At 47.0% G+C, this 18,370-nt stretch overlaps 1 protein-coding gene across 3 annotated transcripts in view; it reads left to right on the plus strand.

Moving 5' to 3' along the window:
* Nucleotides 1-18,370, plus strand: part of KIRREL3 (kirre like nephrin family adhesion molecule 3) — a 413,001-nt gene that overhangs the window by 292,633 nt on the left and 101,998 nt on the right. For all 3 annotated transcript variants that reach the window (XM_059488439.1, XM_059488440.1, XM_059488441.1), the window contains 2 exons: nucleotides 7,087-7,236; nucleotides 11,265-11,414. In XM_059488439.1, coding sequence (XP_059344422.1) covers nucleotides 7,087-7,236; nucleotides 11,265-11,414 — 300 coding nt within the window. The remainder of the gene's footprint in view (nucleotides 1-7,086; nucleotides 7,237-11,264; nucleotides 11,415-18,370) is intronic.

The following is an 18,370-nucleotide window of genomic DNA, read 5'->3' on the forward strand; positions in this document are numbered from 1 at the left end:
GTTCAAACGGATTTGATTTTATTTTCTCCCCAAGGAAGCCAAATTTTAAAAAACTTTAATTTTAAATTTTAAAAAGCCAATTTAAAAAAAAAAAGGAATCTCATGCAAGGGCTGGACTCAAGCTACCTCTCTTATTTGTGCAGTGAAGCCCAAGGCAGTGTCTGACATGGCTGTGGCCATCACCAGCAAGGGGCTGATCCACATCCCCTCACTGAGGACAGCATCACTGGTGCCATCCCTCTGCTCCTGCCTGGGCAGCCACAGCTCTTTGCTTCTCTGATGCTGTAAGAAAAGCTCATCTCTGTCCTTGTCTGGAGAAATCCTTGCCCCTGGGAACTCATGGCTCCCTCTTCCCTGTGCTCTGTGCCCAGCCAGGCCTTGGGCTCCACCTCAGTGCAGGTCTGGGTGTTGTGTCCCACCAGGGAGAGAATTGGGCTGCATGAGGTCATGAGTAGCTCTGCAGCCTGCACAGCCCCTCCCTGTGCTTCCCCATGACTGACAATTCCAGAGAGCTTTGTAAATAATGTAAAGCTTTTGTCTGCTTGCTCTTCCTCCTCATCTGAAAATCAATGTGGGCGCGTGTTGTGGAGCACGATGGGCCCTGTGCAGGGGCTCGGTGTCCTTGGCTCCAGGGAGGGGACCCAAAGGAGCACTGGGAGCCAGCCTGTTTGTCACAGGGCCACAGCAGGAGCTGTGTGGGGTGCTGCAGAGCCAGTGGTGGGGTGGTGCTGGGAGATGAGGGAACAGAGCCATCTCTTCCCAGCCCTCTCCATGGCCAAGTGACATCTCCATCTCCAGGCATCACGCCACAAGAAACCAGCCCCAAGCTGGGCTGATTTTCCTGAAACCAGCTGTAATTTCAGCCCCTGGGCTGAAGTGCCCTGATTTCCATCGGTTGGGATCTGCTTGGTCTGAAGCCAGCCCCTCCTGGATGTTGTGTAGGATTAGGATGTCTCACAGCAGCCCCTTGATCATCCTCCCACCACGCGTCGTGACGGCTCCAAGCTGAGGGAGGGATCAGCTCTTCCCACTGAGGGACAAGGAGAATGTCCCACCACTCCTAATCACCAGGCCTTTCATTTCAGAACAGTAATATTTTGACAAGGAGCTCATAGTCCTCCTTCTCCACTTCTATGCTCTCCTCAACAAAAAGGACTAATTCTTTTCAAAGCACAATGGACATTCAAAGCTTCACTTACATAAAAGCAGCCACAATGTCTCCATTTCTAATGAGTCATTGTTCCCTCGGTGAGTCCCTCGCTTCCTACTACAATACTCACTCCTCTTGGGTAATGAAAATTTAACTTTGTGCTGCTCCCGGTTGCTGGTTTGGGCACAGGAGGCTGCAAGCTGAAATAATTCAGCCAGGAACTCATGCAAACAGATTTCAGTCTTCAGAGAGCTTTAAAAGCCTGTCACAGACTCTGGCTTCAGCAATGGAAGGGGCTTCAAGGTCCTGCTGCAGCACAGACCATGGCAATGTCATTGTGTAGGTGCCTTCCTCTGTTTTCTGGGTTGTTAAACAGGATTTTTGGGCCTTCTCACCATCCGTGGGCGTTGAGACATCTGAAAAGCAATGCCCTGGCACTGGCAGTGTTATTTCCCTTGGAAGTCACAAACAGAGAAGAGTTTCAGCCTTTGAAAGAACAAGGCGACATTACAGAGAAATACTGAGAAACAGGAGCCACAGGTACAAAATCCATTAAGGAAATAGAAAAAGTTCTAAAGTGGTCCTCTCTTTTTTCCTCCTTTTTTCTTCCTTTCGCTTTTATGACATGCTTGTGACTTCACAAGGATCCAGCCTGGGGTTTTTGAAAGCAGGGTTAGTGTTCTTGCCTGCTTGCTCTTCACTGTGGTGCCTTTATTGTCCCCTTTTGTTCCTGCCCATGGGGGTTTCAGTGGCTGCAGAAGTGCCCCCCATGAGAGAGGCTCCTTGAGGAAGGCAGGATTTTGGGGGCCAGCAAGGGGGTCCTGCTGGTGCCTGGCAGTGTGACCGTGTTCACAGGGGTCTGAGGATGAGGGAAGAGATGAGGATCTGACTCCATGTTTCAGAAGGTTTGATTTATTATTTTATGATATATATTATATTAAAACTATTCTAAAAGAATAGAAGAAAGGATTTCATCAGAAGTCTAGCTAAGAATAGAATAGGAAAGAATGATAACAAAGGTTTGTGGCTCAGACAGAAAGTCTGAGCCAGCTGACTGTGATTGGCCATTAATTAGAAACAACCACACGAGACCAATCAGATGCACCTGTTGCATTCCACAGCAGCAGATAACCATTGTTTGCATTTTGTTCCTGAGGCCTTTCAGCTTCTCAGGAGGAAAAATCCTAAGGAAAGAATTTTTCATAAAAGATGTCTGTGACACTGGCAGCTCCTCAGGGAGAGGGGCAAAGCAGCAAGCAGGAGGAGATGGGAAGGCTCTGGGACCAAGAGCTGCTCTGGTGACAGCAGGTGACCTGTGGTGACAGCTCACACCCAGCTGCAGGGCAGCTCCAGAGTGCAGTGGGACACTGGGCTGGTGCTGGACCCTGGCCAAGTGGCATCGTTAGCATCTCATTTCCATAGCTGTTTGTTTTTAAAACAAAACCAAAAAATTCAACAATGAATTCAGATCCTGATCTTTGCTTCTCCTCAGAGCATCTCTGTGCTGGATGGGCAGATCCTCAGTGGACACTCTCAGGAGCAGAGTCAGTGTCCAGTGACTCCCTGTGAAGTTCCCAGGAAGCCAGGCATCAACTCAGTCATTTCTCTGAAAATATTCCAAGTCTCTGTACTTGAAGGAAGATGTGAGGTAGAAGTAAAACAGGGCTACACTTGGGTTGGGGGCACGTGGACATGTTGTTGCATCTCCCTGCTTTGTTATGCACCACTTCCCAAATCCATTTGGGAATGCTTTGTGCAGCAGGAGGTGACAAGGAGATGGTGATGAGGGTGCCATGCCGGGACTCTTGCTGGGCTCATGTGGTGAACCCTCTCTGCCTCTGGGGTCCCAGCACAGGAAGGAGCTGGAGCTGCTGCAGCCAGTCCAGAGCAGCCCATGGAGATGCTCCAGGGCTGGAGCCAGGCTGGGAGAGCTGGGGGTGCTCACCTGGAGAGGAGAAGGCTCCAGGGAGAGCTCAGAGCCCCTGCCAGGGCCTGAAGGGGCTCCAGGAGAGCTGGAGAGGGACTGGGGACAAGGGATGGAGGGACAGGACACAGGGAATGGCTCCCACTGCCAGAGGGCAGGGCTGGATGGGATATTGGGAATTGGGAATTGTTCCCTGTGAGGGTGGGCAGGCCCTGGCACAGGGTGCCCAGAGCAGCTGTGGCTGCCCCTGGATCCCTGGCAGTGCCCAAGGCCAGGCTGGACAGGGCTGGGAGCAGCCTGGGACAGTGGAAGGTGTCCCTGCCATGGCAGGGGTGGCAGGGGTGGCACTGGATGGATTTTAAGCTCCCTTCCAACCCAAAAAATTCCATGACTGTCTGATGAACTCCAATTCTGCAGAGATTTGGATTAACCAGTATTTGTGGCTAAAACTCTCTATAGTGGAAGGGGAGAAGCTGGGAAGCTCCTGCTTGCCCAACAGGTTAGAGTCAAACCTCCTGCTTTGAAACCAAAGCATCACTTTGTAATTCCATTTTAAACATTCCTAGAAAAATACCCAACTGACATCTCTCAGCCCATTTTCTTGTAGCTGAAAACGCTCAGCCTGCATTTGTAAATCACCCTTTCCCAATCTTTCCTCATTTTCAGTTATTTTCTGTCAAGTATCTTATCTCCCTTAAAACTTTTCTGCAAATTACTCGTTCCTTTGACATTAAGACATAAGCTGTAACGTGGACAGGCCTCTGATCTTCCAAACCCAGTTAAACCCAGTAATCAGACTTTAAGCTGATTTGAAAGTGAGTTGAGCTCTGTCTTCAGTACTTTTTTTTTTTTTTTTTTTTTTTTTTTTTTTTTTTTTTTTTTTTTTTTATCTGAGATTTAGGGAGAGATGATCCTGCTGTGGAGCAGGGACTGGGCCAGGTAATGCTCTTAAGGCCCTTACACCCATCTTTCCTCTCCTGAGCTGTTTGTAGCTGAAATGGAGCCTTGGATGAATAAAAAATGGGTTTAAGTGACAATTCTTCACACTGAACAAACACAGGGAAGGAAAATACAGGAGACATATGCCATGTTTCTGCTCTGATTTTCCATGGCCATCAGCTCGTCTTTAAAACAAATCAAGAAATAAGAGAAAAAGGAAAAATAAAACATAAAAAGAGCTTCATTTCCAGCAGCAATTACCAAATGAAGCCTGTGCTTAATGGGCATTTGCAGAGGGCACAGACACCACTTTGTGCTTCTGAGTTCTCATTAGAGCTCGTGCAGCTCCCAGCTGACAACCTGATAATTCTCACTGATAAAACAAATCTTTCTGGGTTATTGCTGCCTTCCTGCACTGTCCCTGCTCGCCCAGCTCTGCCTTGAGAATTGTCAGGATTACAGAGTGAGCTGTGAAAACCCAGTTAGTGGGTGGAAAGTATATATTAAAATAAAACAACAAAACAGCAAAGCAAAACACCCACTTTTTCTGCTTTCTGAGTTTTCTCTCTCATCCCACTTTCCCAGCTATCCTAGGAGCGTTTGTCCTTTATGAATCAAAAAAAAAAAAAAAAAAAATCAGAGCTGACTCATGTTCCTTTTGAAATCAAATATCTAAATCTCAGCACAAGGGTTTGTGTCAGAGGCCACCATGACTTCCAGTGAGTGCCTAGCAGCAGGAAAAGCTGGAATCTCCTCTGGAATTAACCTGCCCTGTTGTGCAGGCAGCACCACGCCAAGAGCCACCACTGTGGTCTTTTGGAGTATCTGGGGTGAAAATCAGAGTTCCTTGGAGATATGTGGGTGCTGGAAGACCTGGGATCTCTGAAATACCCACAAATAAGGTGCCCAAGGTGCTCCTGGAGATCTGCAAAAATTCCAGCCGGGCTTTTTACTTTCCTGTAATGTAACACATCAGGAATTTCAAAAGGACAGCTCTGCTTTTCCCTGTGCTCCTTTAGGTGGCTAAGAGTGAGCTGAAAGTATAATAAATTAAATTTAAACATAAGCACTCATGTGGGGGCACGCGTTGGTTCAACGGCGTGAGCTGGGAAATGATGGAGCTTCAGAGCCCTGCCCTGTAGGAAAGGTCCTGCAGCTCATCTGGAAACAAGTTCAGATGCAAGAACTTGTGTCACACTTAACCTTGGTTCTGGATTAATCATCAGGCAATGATTAAATGGAGTCGGTGTAAATTAGGATTGAATTGATTTGGGGTGGATCACATGGAGACTGTCCTGCTCTGACAAATTGGTTTTCAAGAGGAATTTTTCCTCCAGCCCCGTCCCCTTCCATGGACTGAACAGACAGTCAGTGGAGGGCACAGGCTCTGAATTCCTGCCTGATGCAGGGCCATAATTCCTACCCAGAGAGGCTCCTGGTCTTACAAACCCCACAGGTAACTCAGTGAGGGGCAATTCACCGGTTCTGCCTTCCCCCAACACCTCTTTCCCAGATCATCTCCTGAATCCAGAATCAGAGCAAGACTAAGTGGGGGCAGAGCAATTGGGATGCTCTACAACCAACCCACACAAAAAACTGTACTCACAGCAGCCCAGATATCAGCAGATCTGCCTGAAATGGCCCCACATTTAGGATCTTCCAGCTTCAGACTGTGGCTCTGCAGGGGGATTTTGGGGTTGTCCCATGCACTCATTATGGAGAGAAAAAGAAATAGCAGGATTTAACACTTTGAATCCCTGGAATATCCAAGGCCAGGTTGGATGTGGTTTTGGAGTACCCTGGGATAGTGTAAGGTGTCCCCACCCATGGCAGGGGGTAGAATGAGATGGGCTTCAAGATCCCTCCCAGCCCAAACCATTCTGGGATTCTCTGATTCTCTGAATAATTTTCAATCATGGCAAAGCCAGAGGAGAGTGAAAATAAAACTTAATGCTGAGTAAACTCTGCTGTGGAAGAGGTTACAGTGACTGGAGCTTCCCATGGAAAATGAGAAGTGCCATGTCACACCTGAGGTGTGAGACATCCCACCATGGCAGGAGGTGACCTGGGGCTGAGATTTGTTATTGCAGCATTGCAGGTAGGGAAGGGTGAGGAGAAATTTGTGAGTTTGACAATGCAGCTTCGAGAAAGGCAGCGCTGAGGCAGAGCTGGGCCTTCCCTTCCCCTCCAGATGTGTGGGAAGCTCCCAGCAAATGCCAGGAGGTGACACCTGGGGAGGGAGCAGAACAGCAGCAGTTGGTTGTTTCCCTGTGTGTTTTATAGCAGGTTGTTTCCTTGCACATCCTGATTTCAGAGAGCACACGAGGTGGGAGCAAGGCTCAGAAGCAGAGGATCAACATCCTCTTTTATTATGTGTAATATAAAATATAGCTGCTGCTGAACATCCTGCTGCTTCTCTGTCTGTGATCATTGTGGCTGAAACACTACCACCACAATTTGGAATAAAACAGTTACAAGAAATGCTGGTGCCTCTTGGTTGGAGCTTTCTTTTCCCCCTAGGGAGCAAAAATATTGCAAATATTTGTCTGTCACAAAGTGCTGTGTCCACCTCTGGCTCCTCAGCACAGGAAATACGTGTAGCTTGTGGAGTGAGTCCAGAGGAGACCACAGAGATGCTCCAGGGCTGCTCTGGATACAGGCTGGGAGAGCTGGGGGTGCTCACCTGGAGAGGAGAAGGCTCCAGGGAGAGCTCAGAGCCCCTGCCAGGGCCTGAAGGGGCTCCAGGAGAGCTGGAGAGGGACTGGGGACAAGGGATGGAGGGACAGGACACAGGGAATGGCTCCCACTGCCAGAGGGCAGGGCTGGATGGGATATTGGGAATTGGGAATTGTTCCCTGTGAACAGGATGAGCTTTAAGGTCCCTTCCAACCCATTCTATCATTCTATGGGGCAATCACATAATTAAGCAAACACATAATTAAGAGTTGCCGAGCTCAGTCTCCCATTTGTGCTGTGCCAGGAGCGTGCTGGCATTCTGCATCCCAAGGAAGTGCATGGTGTAGGAAGGCCCTGCAGAGCTGACAGTGTTCTGTTCCTCTCTGTTCCTGTGCAGGCCAGGCGTCCTCGTTCACGCAGCAGCCGCAGGACCAGGTGGTGATCGCGGGGCAGCCGGTGACGCTGCTCTGTGCCATCCCCGAGTACAATGGCATCGTGCTCTGGATCAAGGACGGGCTGGCCCTGGGCGTCGGACGGGACCTCTCAAGTAAGTGGAGACACCCTGTTAGAACCCTGGGTACTGAGGTGTTGTGATGGGACTTCAGGGTTCACCTCAGAACCCCGGGTCCCTCCCCTGCAGATTCCCTCCCAGGTGTGTCAGTCCCCTCTCCTTTCCCCTCCCAGCACTGTCTGTCAGTCCTGGCATTCCAGAAGGGAATTGGCAGATCCAAAGCATGCCCTCTACCCCTGGGGGCATTGGGCCATCCAGGTGTCCTTTGTCCCTTTGTCCCTCCCCTCCTGTCCCTGCTTGGTGGCTCCCTGCCCCTTCCCTGCCCCTCTCCTGGGGTTCAAAGGAACAGCAACCACGGGCTCAGGGAGTTCTGTTGGAGCTGCTGCTGCATTCAGAGGCCTGTGGGCCAGAATAAAGCTCTGCATCCAAACCCTCCATCAGAAACTACTCCTTTCCTTCACCATCGCCTTAAAGCTTCTCCAGCAGAGGGAAACCTGAGGAGCAGCCCCTGTTATGGGGGGAAGCTCCATCCCAGCACCACCAGAGCTCCTGCAGGCCTGGACTTGTCCCCACGGGCCCAACTGCAGCACCCAGCCAGCCCCAAGTGTCTGTGGGGTGAAACACCACACACCCACAGCCCAAAGTGTCTGTGGGGTGAAACACCACACACCCAGCCGGCCCAAAGTGTCTGTGGGGTGAAACACCACAGTGCTGCTGTTTGGTTTAGCACCAAGGGCCAGACAAGCACAGGCACGTCCCATCCAGCTGTATTGATTTTATTTCAATATTACAATACTGAGGATTGTAAACTTTCTGTACTGACAAACAGTAACCCCCAAGAAAACACTACATTTTACCTAAAACTGTAAAAAAAGCCTTCTAAAAAGTAAGTCAGGACACCACCTGTTAGAAACCTAGTTTGTAAGAATTGTAAACTTTCTGTTCTGACAAACACTAACCCCCAAGAAAACACTACATTTAACCTAAAACTGTAAAAAACCTTCCAAAACTAAATAATGAAATGAAAATTATGTATGTATACTTTAAAGAGAAGTGTATAATATCATGTAATAAAAAACTTAAAATTTAAAATTTTTAAATATTACAATATTATATATATATTAAACAATTATATAGAATAGAATAGAATAGAATAGAATAGAATAGAATAGAATAGAATAATCAAATTTAGTAAACCTATATTATATTATTTTATATATAATATATAATATAATACATATAGATATGTACAATTTTTATATATATAGCAAAATAAATGTTTTAAAACCAAAACTAATCCTTCTTCTTCACCTTCTTCTTCATAAGTTTAAATAATATTACATAATTAAATAGAAAATTAAATATAAATAAGATAAATTAATAATAAAAATATAAATAAAACAACAATAATAAAAGTAAATAAACATAACAATAATAAATCTAAATAAAATAAATAATTAATTTAAATAAATTATTAAGTTAAAATTATAAATTATACATTTAAATATAAATAAAATAAAATTAGTCACAAATAATTAGTTATTAAGTTAAAAATAAAACTAATTTCAGTGTTATTTCTTAATTAACCAATTTATCCATAAAAACACTTATAAATAAAATACAACTCCATTTTAACATATTAAAAAAAGATACTATAAAACTCACAATTTATAAAACTATAATATAAATAAAAACTAATAAACATCTAAATTCAAACAAAAAATACCATCTCACACATGTAATCCCAACTTTAACAAAAAAAGAAAAAAAAAGAAATTCCACAGCCATCCTCAATAAAGAAGGAAAGCAGGATCTCTCCTCACCCAACATTTTTTTGGGGAATGTTTTCATTTCACTCCAACACCTTCCAGTCCACCCAAACATAGGCACTGATGCCTGGAATAAACCAAAATCTGTTTCACTCTGACACAAAACAAACCTGTTGGCTCCCACAGATATTGCCTGTCCCTTTGGAAAGGCCTGGTTTGATTTCCTTGGAAATTAACATCACCTTTCCAAAATGTGGGATGAAATGTTTTATAAATGTTGGAAGTGCCTGTTTTGATATTCTCAAAAATGAAAACAACCATCGAATACCCTGAGTTTGAAAGGACCTACAAGCCTCTGTTTACTTTGGATAAGTGTTTGTGGCTTCCTCAATCTTTGGTTTTGGCAAATTATAGTTTGGTGACCAATTGCTCATAAGTCACATTCCTTAATCCCACACATTGAGGGTTAATTGTAGCTGGTGAAGACAGGTGCAATACTGGGGAAGTTTTGAGTTTATTCTGTATATTTTGCTGGAAAACACTAATTTGGAACTGAAATATTTCACGTGAGTAGGAAGAGTGTTTGCTGGAACAGCCTGGGAGGACATGGAGCCCTTCAGGAGCTGCAATGTCCCCCAGGCTCTGCAGAGTTTGGACACATGTGACGCTGCTCAGCTCTCAGTGACCTGGGAGAGTTTTCCCCTAGACAAGAAGCAGCATTGAGAAACCAGGGGAGGCTCCATGCTTTTTGGTCTCCAGGGACCCTGCTCCTCCCTAAAGTGCAATGCCTGCTCCTTTTTCCCTCAATATTTTATTAATACCTATAATTGCACATTTACAGCTGTGCTCGAGTGAGCAGCCCCATCTTTACCTGTTTTTCAAAGCTCTGAGCCACAATTTTTGCATCTATTAGAGAGCTGAGCTTCCCATGCAAGACCTTGCAACACGACTGAGTAACAAGAGCTCCAGTGAAGTAGGGAGCTGATGTGAATGACTTGCACAATTAACAGAGCCAGGGCTGCTGGAAGCCACAGGAGCTGCCAGCTCGCGTGATACCAGCTCAGCCAGTGTCTAATTAGCACAATACAAACAAACCCATCATTTGTACTCCTCACGGATCAGGAGAGCAAATCCTGCTGTTGATGACTCGAGAAACAACAGAAGCACGAGTGTGTGCCAGTGCTGGGTTACACAGGGCACAGGAGGACACAGGGGTGGCACTTTTCCTCCTGTGTGTCCATCCTGTGTGTCCGGCCAGGCTGACCAGGGCTGCAGGTGCCCCCATGTTGTGTTGCACTAAATTGTTATTTAGTTGTTTGCACTGAGTGTTTGGTAATTTGCACTGTTCACATTACTTGTATCCCATGACCTGAACAGCCCACCCAGACACAGATTCTTACACCCTCAGACCCCTGCCGAAGCTTTACACAGAGCTAATCATGGTTGTATTCCAGGGTGTCACCTCAGCTGACTCCAGGAGCTGAGGATATTCCATGGTGGGTTGCAGAGGAGCAGGAGGTGGTGGGTTTCCTGGTGGAAGGGCTCACCCTTTTTCTTGTCCAGGGAGGTTGTGAGTGGCCCAGCCCTGGAAGGGTTCAAAGCCAGGCTGGAGAAGGCTTTGAACAACCTCATCTAATGGGAGGTGTCCCTGTCCATGGCAGGGGGACTTGGATCCCGATGATCTTTAAGGTCAAAACCAAACCTTCCAACACTTAACATTCTATGATCCCATGATTCTTTGGGATTTCAGTTAATGCTCCTTCATCAGCACTTCTTTTTTGAACCTGTAGAGCAAAATGTGCAGTCTCTTTCCTGGATTTAGCAGGTTCTTTCTCTCTCTTTGGGCTGGGTGCCCAGGAGGGGAGGAAGCTGCCTGGATCCTGGGAGTTGCTGTGGGATGCTTGGTCTCTGAACCCATGCTCTGCTCTCCTCATCCCTGGGCTCGTGGCCCCAGCTTGTTGCAGCACATATTGCAGTTAAGACAGCCACAATACACAGAGTATCATCATACAACTTCAGAAAGCTTCAACCCATACAGAGTAACACCACATCCTTTCAGAAGGCTTCAAGCATCAGCACTTCTTGTTCTTTAGTCCTCATGGTTCATGCCTTACACCTGTGTGCCCTGTGTTCCCTGGGTGGTTGCTCAGCACACCTGGGCACTCCATGGCTCAGTGCTGTCAGTGCTGCTCACAGCTGTACCCATGGGGATGAGGCTGGGCCACCTCCGCTCCCAATCACCACAAACTGTGTGCTACCCCAGCTGCCTCCTGACCCATGCTTTGCCTTGGGCAGGTTACCCACGCTATCTGGTGGTAGGAGACCATCTGTCAGGTCAGCACCACCTGAAGATCCTGCGAGCTGACCTCCAGGATGACGCCGTGTATGAGTGCCAGGCCATCCAAGCCGCCATCCGATCCAGACCTGCCCGGCTGACCGTCCTCGGTGAGTCCTGGCTCCTCACACCCTCGGGGTTTGTTGGGCATTCACTGCCTTCGTGGTCACACTGAGTAGCTTTTGACAAAATGTGTTGTTGCTGGATCAAGAGGGCTGGGAATGAATCCATGGTGAGAGCAGTGGGGGAGCAGCTCAGTCCTGAGAACAGGATCAAAGGAAGCTGCTTGGGGAGTGAAGCAGCTCTGGGGTGGAGTATGACAGTTCTAGGAGTAACACAGCCACCAAGTGTTTGGCACTTCAGCTTTATGGATTTATGCCCCAATTCAAGAGAGTCTGTCCATAAATTTAAGGATGTGAAGAGTGTCAGTGTCATCACTTATGCGTTACCCTGCCTACAGGACCAGGACAACTCCACCCGCTGAGAAAAGACTGGTCTCATACTATGCAGTATTTTTAAACTATCTACATACTAATATTTTATTACCCTGTGTTTCTCAGTAATTCATCTTTCCCATGAGCAGCACAGGAGGATATTACCTGGAATTACAAACTGGAAGTGACTCCCACAATCATGTAGAGGACCTTTTGTTGTGGGAGGTGGGTGGGGAGCACTGGCAGAGCTGGACGGAGGCTCTGGAGAAGGGGAGCACTGGAGGGCTTTGTTGGCCATCTGGCAGAGCAGGAGGGAGGCTCTCCCCACAGGAGTGCTGGGAAAAGGCAGGCACGTCAGCCAGGCTTCCCGGCATGGACGTGGCTTCAGAGAACTTAATGAAAATGGTATTTTTCTCAAGCAGCTTGGACAAAACCCAGTCTGTATTGCTGCTCCCAGATTCATCCTGATTATTCAACCCTCAAAGTGAAACCATTTGCATATTTAAGTTTGTTTAAATTGAAGATTGGATTTCTTTTTTCCTTGTTGTTTTTATTCCTGGTTAGTTTCTAGGGAGGAAAAAAAATCCTCATTTTAAAAAGATCCAAATCAAGAATTTCTGTGCTTTTAGTCAGATCAACACTGATTAGTTTTAAGCAGCCAAAAGAAGTGAATTAAGGTACCAGCTGTGGTTGAAGGTGCACCTCACTGGAGTCTGCACTGTGAAAATGCGTTCCAATTCCTGGTTTGCAATTTCCCCTGCATTTGTTTTCCTCCCTCCACAACCCTACAACATCCCCTACTCCCAAACTTTCACAGCTGCCATCCCTTCCTTCCCTGACCCTGATGATAATGATGATTTCTCCTTCTTCTCAATCAACCCTTGGCAGCAGCTCAGAGCTCTGACATGAGCCACACATGAAATAATCCTGGAAATGAATAGGAAAGGGGAACGCTGTCTTGCTCACCGACAACCCCTCCTTCGCCTGAGCTCCCTCCTTCTGTTGTGAAAGCAGAATACATTGCGGGAGCCAGACAAAAGAAATAATGTTATTTAATTAGAGCTAAAGATTTCAAAACTAATTTAGTCCCAGGGCGTACGTCAGAGCTGCTGCGAAGCGTTGATTGAGCAGAGAGATGTTTTTATGGATCAAAAGGAAATCGTTATTATCTTTGGGGTTATGGAATGTGTTGAATAGATGGTAGTTAATGTTTATGTGGATATACATAGTAGTTGCTAATTGGTACATTTACCTAAGATGTTCAGCAACTTATATTTGCAGAGTGTTTTCCTTTTAAGAAAATTAAAGTTACAGCATGTTCAATTTAGGACAAATCGATGAGCCAGTGTGGGTTTGGAACTGACTGGTAGCTCATCTTTAACTTTAGGGGTATTTATGCAGATGTTCTGAGGTAGGGAAAATGATCACAGCCCCAAGGCTGCCAGAGCTCCAGGAGCATTTGCACAATGCTCTCAGGAATGGACAGGGTAGGATTGTTGGGGTGTCTCTGCAGAGCCTGGGGTTGGAGTCAATGATCCTGTGGGTCGCTCCCAGCTCAGGAAATTGTGTGATTCTATGACATTTCAGGCTGACTGGGGAAGTAGGAGTGATGATCTCACCTTTTCAGGGGGTTGGTGGTCAGCAGTTCACCCTGCTCCTTTGGGATGGGGTGTCCTGTGCTGGCAGCAAGGGCAGGGGCTGCTGTGGGATCTGTGCTCTGTGTTTCAGCCACCCCACTGGAGGGGAGAGAAGTGGCACATGAAGAATAGAAGCCTTAAGCCCCCGTGTTTCTGACAGCTGGGAACAATGTGCAGCCTGTCAGGCTGAACTCACTGCATGGTAGGGGGGTAACACATGTCTGTGAAGGGGGAGAGACATTTCTGGTGCTTCCAGATGTGCAGCACCACCAGCTGTGCAGACATGTCTGCTCTTAGCATGCAGTGTGTGAGCCTGCTGTAGTTGTGAGCTAAGCAGCTGCGTCTGGAGGGAGCTGGATCTCCCAGATTTCATCTCCCTGGGTTGGGAAGGGATGTGCCAGGCTGCCTGAGCTGCTCACAGAAGATGCCTGGGGGGTGTTCCTTCATCCCAGTCTGCCCAGCTTCACCGAGGCTGCAGACTTCCCCTGGGCAGGAGAGGATCCCTGAGGCATCCCTGGAGCTGGGTGCAAACCATGCAGCTCTCTAGGAAGTGATCAATCACATCTGAGGCAGAGCTGAGAGGCTCTGGTGGCTGGGGGGGCTCTCTCTGGTGGTTGGGGGGACTCTGTTGGCTGGGGGGGCTCTGGTGGTTGGGAGCCCAGCATCTGCTGCTGGTTTCTCAGTGACTCAAGGGCTCTTCAGCCAGCTGGGTGTTAGAGGCAGTTCTGGGGAACTTTGTCCTGCTCTATCATCCGCAGCCTTGTCTCTGGAAAAATGACCCTTCATGGTTTTTTGTATGTGTTGGTGCTGCCTTGTCTGTCCTTGCCAGATTTTCCACTTCCTTGGTATCAAGAAATCCCCTAATGCCTCCAGATTTAGGCTCCAGCTGCTGTCATTCATGTCTGACAACAGCTTTATGGGGCTGATGCCTCCTACCTCCCTGCTCATATGCTGAGCTACACCATATTTTAATTAAATATTTAAGGTTTTGTCACATTGTTTTCAAATCTACATGGTTAAATGTAGTGGAACAGATCATTCCATAGCCTTGGAAGTCCAAACACTCAAACAGACGAGCCTATTACTGTCATCAGCATCAGGGAAAGTCTTTTCTTTGTGGAGTTCCAGGGACAAATATTGCTGGGAAATGTTGTGAATGCATCCCAAATCTGGAGGGTTCCCCTTCTCCAGGTCTCCCTCACCCTCCCTCCTACCATTGCCCAGACTCTCTGGGGAAGGAGTCCCTGCCCATTCTCCTCAGGATATCTGCCCCAAGCAGGGAAGGTTGATAAATCTGATGGGATGGGATTTGGGACATATGGAGACATTCAGATTTTCTGCAAGCAAAGGATGTCAAGGCAGTTTGGCTGGGGACCCCAAGCCAGGCAGGCTCTGGGAAGCCACTGGAGGGCTTTTTGCTACCTGGTACATCTCTAATGGCAGACTGCTTAATTTATGATCTATTTAACTAAGCCAGGGTATTAATTAAATAAAGTAAGAGCCTGATTAGGACTTGGAGAAATTTAAAAATAAAATCAGGCAGCAATCGAGCGAAATTGCAAAGCAAACACTTTGGCTGTAACCACTGGAGAGTTCCCTCCAGTCTTCCATCAAAGCTCAGAGCAGGGAGGGCAAATACAAGAGATTATATTGCCAACAGATGTGTGTTGTTAAAATATGCATCTGCCAGCCGTGTAGCTTCAGGAGCCAGAGGGCTCGCTCGTGGATCCTTCTGCACTCGCGGGACCGTGAAGGAATTTGAGGCCCCGGCAGCCGAGCTGGGATTTGCAGACACGTTAATTAGCGATGAGTTCCCAGATCTCCGAGGCAGCCAAGCGAGGAGAAACTTTGAAGAGAGCTTTGGTTTCCCTGGGAGGGAGTGGGGAGGGAGAGGACAGCCCTGTCTCGCAGCACCAATGTGGCCACGGCACGGTGACACCTTGGCCTGTGGTGACACCTGGGCCTGCGGTGACACCTTGGCCTGCCATGACACCTCGGCCTGCTGTGACACCTCAGCCTGTGGTGGCACCTCAGCCTGCAGTTTCACCTTGGCCTGCAGTGACACCTTGGCCTGCAATGGTGACACCTTGGCCTGCAGTGACACCTCAGCCTGCAGTGACATCTCGGCCTGCGGTGACACCTGGGCCTGTGGTTGTAGCAATGTATCTGAACAACCAGGCCACATCGTGTACCAGCCATGCCGCTTGTAGTTATTATCATTAGAGCCCTCTGGAATTCATCAAGGTTACTAAGACATAAATTGTGCTAAATTAGGAAGAAGAAGCTGAGAAACAGAATTCCAAGACCACAAGAACTGGATAAAGGAGGGTGGTGAACCACCTGGACTGTAACCAATGACATATTCTGAGAAGTGTGTGCAGAATGTGTGGACAAACCAGAGGCACCAATGAAGAGATGTGTGATCAGTGTGTGCAGGAGGGTTAGAATATATAAATAAGTGCATAATGTAAACAATAAAGGGCTCCTGCTTAATCATATTGGTTAGTTGTCCAGGAGTCCTGATTCTCCAACTTGCAGTGACACCTCAGCCTGTGGTGAGAGGTTGTCTGGCAGAACCCACTGTGCCTGGAGGATGGAGCAACCAGGACAATGAAGCAGATGGATGACGAGGTGTTGGGAAACTGGATGGCTCCTCTCCTTCATGGCACCTTGGCAGGAGCATCCCAGAGCTGTCCTGGTCTGTCCTCCCCAGCAGGAGATGTGGCACCTCCAGCCCAGTGATGCCTTGTGAAGGCTGACCTAGAACAAAGACTGGACAGAGCTAAAGAATAAAGTAGAGATTAATTAGGAGGCCTCAATGGACATACCTTGGTCAGCACAAGAGCCCAGCCAGGGCTACACCCAAGATGAACCAAAATGGTCACAAAAATGAATGACTGGTCACAAGGTTTCTCACTTTTATAAATTCTGCTCCATTTGCGTATTGGAGTTAACCGTCCAATTCCAGCTTTAGCCCATGCAGTCCCATCCTGCTTGTTTTTCTCTCTTCAACCCACATTGTTTGTGCTTTTGGGCCTGAGATTTAGATCATGGATTATTTGTCCTTGGTCCCCAGCTGGATCATGAATTGTTTTGTTTCCCTATTCTGTGAAGAGAGCTCACCATCCCTAATATGAAGCCCAGACCCACACACTAAAGCAGCACAGAACCTGAAAAATGTAAAAGCTAAACCTGAGGCATCACCAGCCATGTACCTCAGGCTGTCCCAGGAAGCTCCCAGGCAGCACTTGGTTGGCACAGGGGGAAGGTTGGTCCCAGAGGTGCCAGTGGGAAATTGGCCACAAGCAGGAAAAGGCAATATGAGGGTGTGAGGAGGGAGGCAGGAGAGCTACTTCCAGAGACTTAAGGTGAATAATTGATAGGCAATTAACTTGTACCTTCACCTTTTATAGTCTAATTCCCTCTCTCCTCCCTTCCATGGCCTCTTCTAATATTAACTCTGTCTTCACGTGTGTCCCATTAGGAATAAAGCTTTCTTAAATCAACATGAATTATTTAACTCTACAGATTAAGTTAATTTGAAGTGAGAGCTCCTGTCTCTTTACAATGGCACAAGGCAGGGACAGGAGGAGGGTCACTGGGGTGTCAAGTGTATCCACATTCAATCACAGCCATTTTCCTCTTTTTATTTTATTTTTTTATTTTATTCCAATCCTCTTTCTTGCAAAGTCTATCCAGTCCTCCCCTGCAGAGCAGAGTAAGCATTTCCATTACCAAAAACGATGGTTGGCAGCTTGAGACATCTGCATTTCCCAGCTTCCAGGCTCTTTAGTGGAGTTTGATCAGGAAATAAAGAGGTTATGTCCTGGGTAAATGCCCTTTCTCAACATTTGTTTGTAATGCTGAGCTGCAAGAAAGAAAGTGAGGAGGTGATGTTTCAAATCCAGAAACAGTTCAGCGTGGAACCCTTTTTCCACACTTTTTAATAGAATTCAATTCTCTGAATGCAAAATTCAGAGCATGTAGAGCTGAGATGTCAATTCAGAAAAAAAAAAAAAAAAAGAGAAAAAAAAGTGATGAAAATGTGATCATTTTCTTCCAGACAGTCTCTTCTCCTTGAACAACTTTAGGTCTTCAGAAAGCTGCATTTTCTGCTGGGAATATTTTCAGTGGCAAAACAGCAAGTGGCTCTACTGGGAACGAAACAGAAACATCAAACAATCGAGCGCAAATCCCAAATAACCTAAATATTTGATGTCGTGTCTGAGCAGCTTAAGTTACAGCTCTCTGAGCCAGCTCCTTCTGATAGCAGAGGGTGGCCAGGTTTCCTTGCTCTCATCCCTGTGTGGCTCTGGGGTGGGAAGGCATCTCCATGGGGTTGACCATTCCAGAAAAACCCAGGGGCTTAGAGGTGAAAGGCAGCCACTGCCTGGAGCAGCATAGAGCTGGAAAACAGACCACAGAGAGAGCTAAAAAACTGGGTCTTGAGATCCCCCTGGGTGGGTTTCACTATTGGAATAAATCACACAAAACTCCATTTTCTTCATGGTGGAAAAAGCTCCTACTTTATCCATGTAACTCATTTTTATATAGTTTACAGACCTCGTGTGTGTCTCCAATGGGTTAGCAGCCTTCTTGCCAATTATTGGTTAGTAAAAGGTATTTTACTTGTCCATCAAATCTCTCTACTCTTCAATTGTTTACATATTTTCTTCACTGGTTTTCATGGGGTACGTTCAATGTTTATGCAGGTGTTAGTGGTTTTTCACCCAGGAATAGATTGTTATGTTAATGAACTGCTCACAACAGGATTGATTTCACATGGGAACTTGCAAAGTGCTAGCTTGACAAGGCCAGCCATCTACTTAACAGAGCAGGCTGATTTTATGAGGTCTTTCTTTTATAATTTTTCTACTTTGCTGCAACATTTCACCTGAGTGCTGGGAAGTGCTGCTTCCCCCATTCTGGAGGGGTTTGCACCCTGTCTGTGAGGAGAAGGAGGAGGAGAAGGGAAGGCAGCATCTGCATGAGCTC

Source organism: Ammospiza nelsoni, chromosome 24, assembly GCF_027579445.1.
Source record: "Ammospiza nelsoni isolate bAmmNel1 chromosome 24, bAmmNel1.pri, whole genome shotgun sequence".
Classification (NCBI taxonomy): Eukaryota; Metazoa; Chordata; class Aves; order Passeriformes; family Passerellidae; genus Ammospiza; species Ammospiza nelsoni.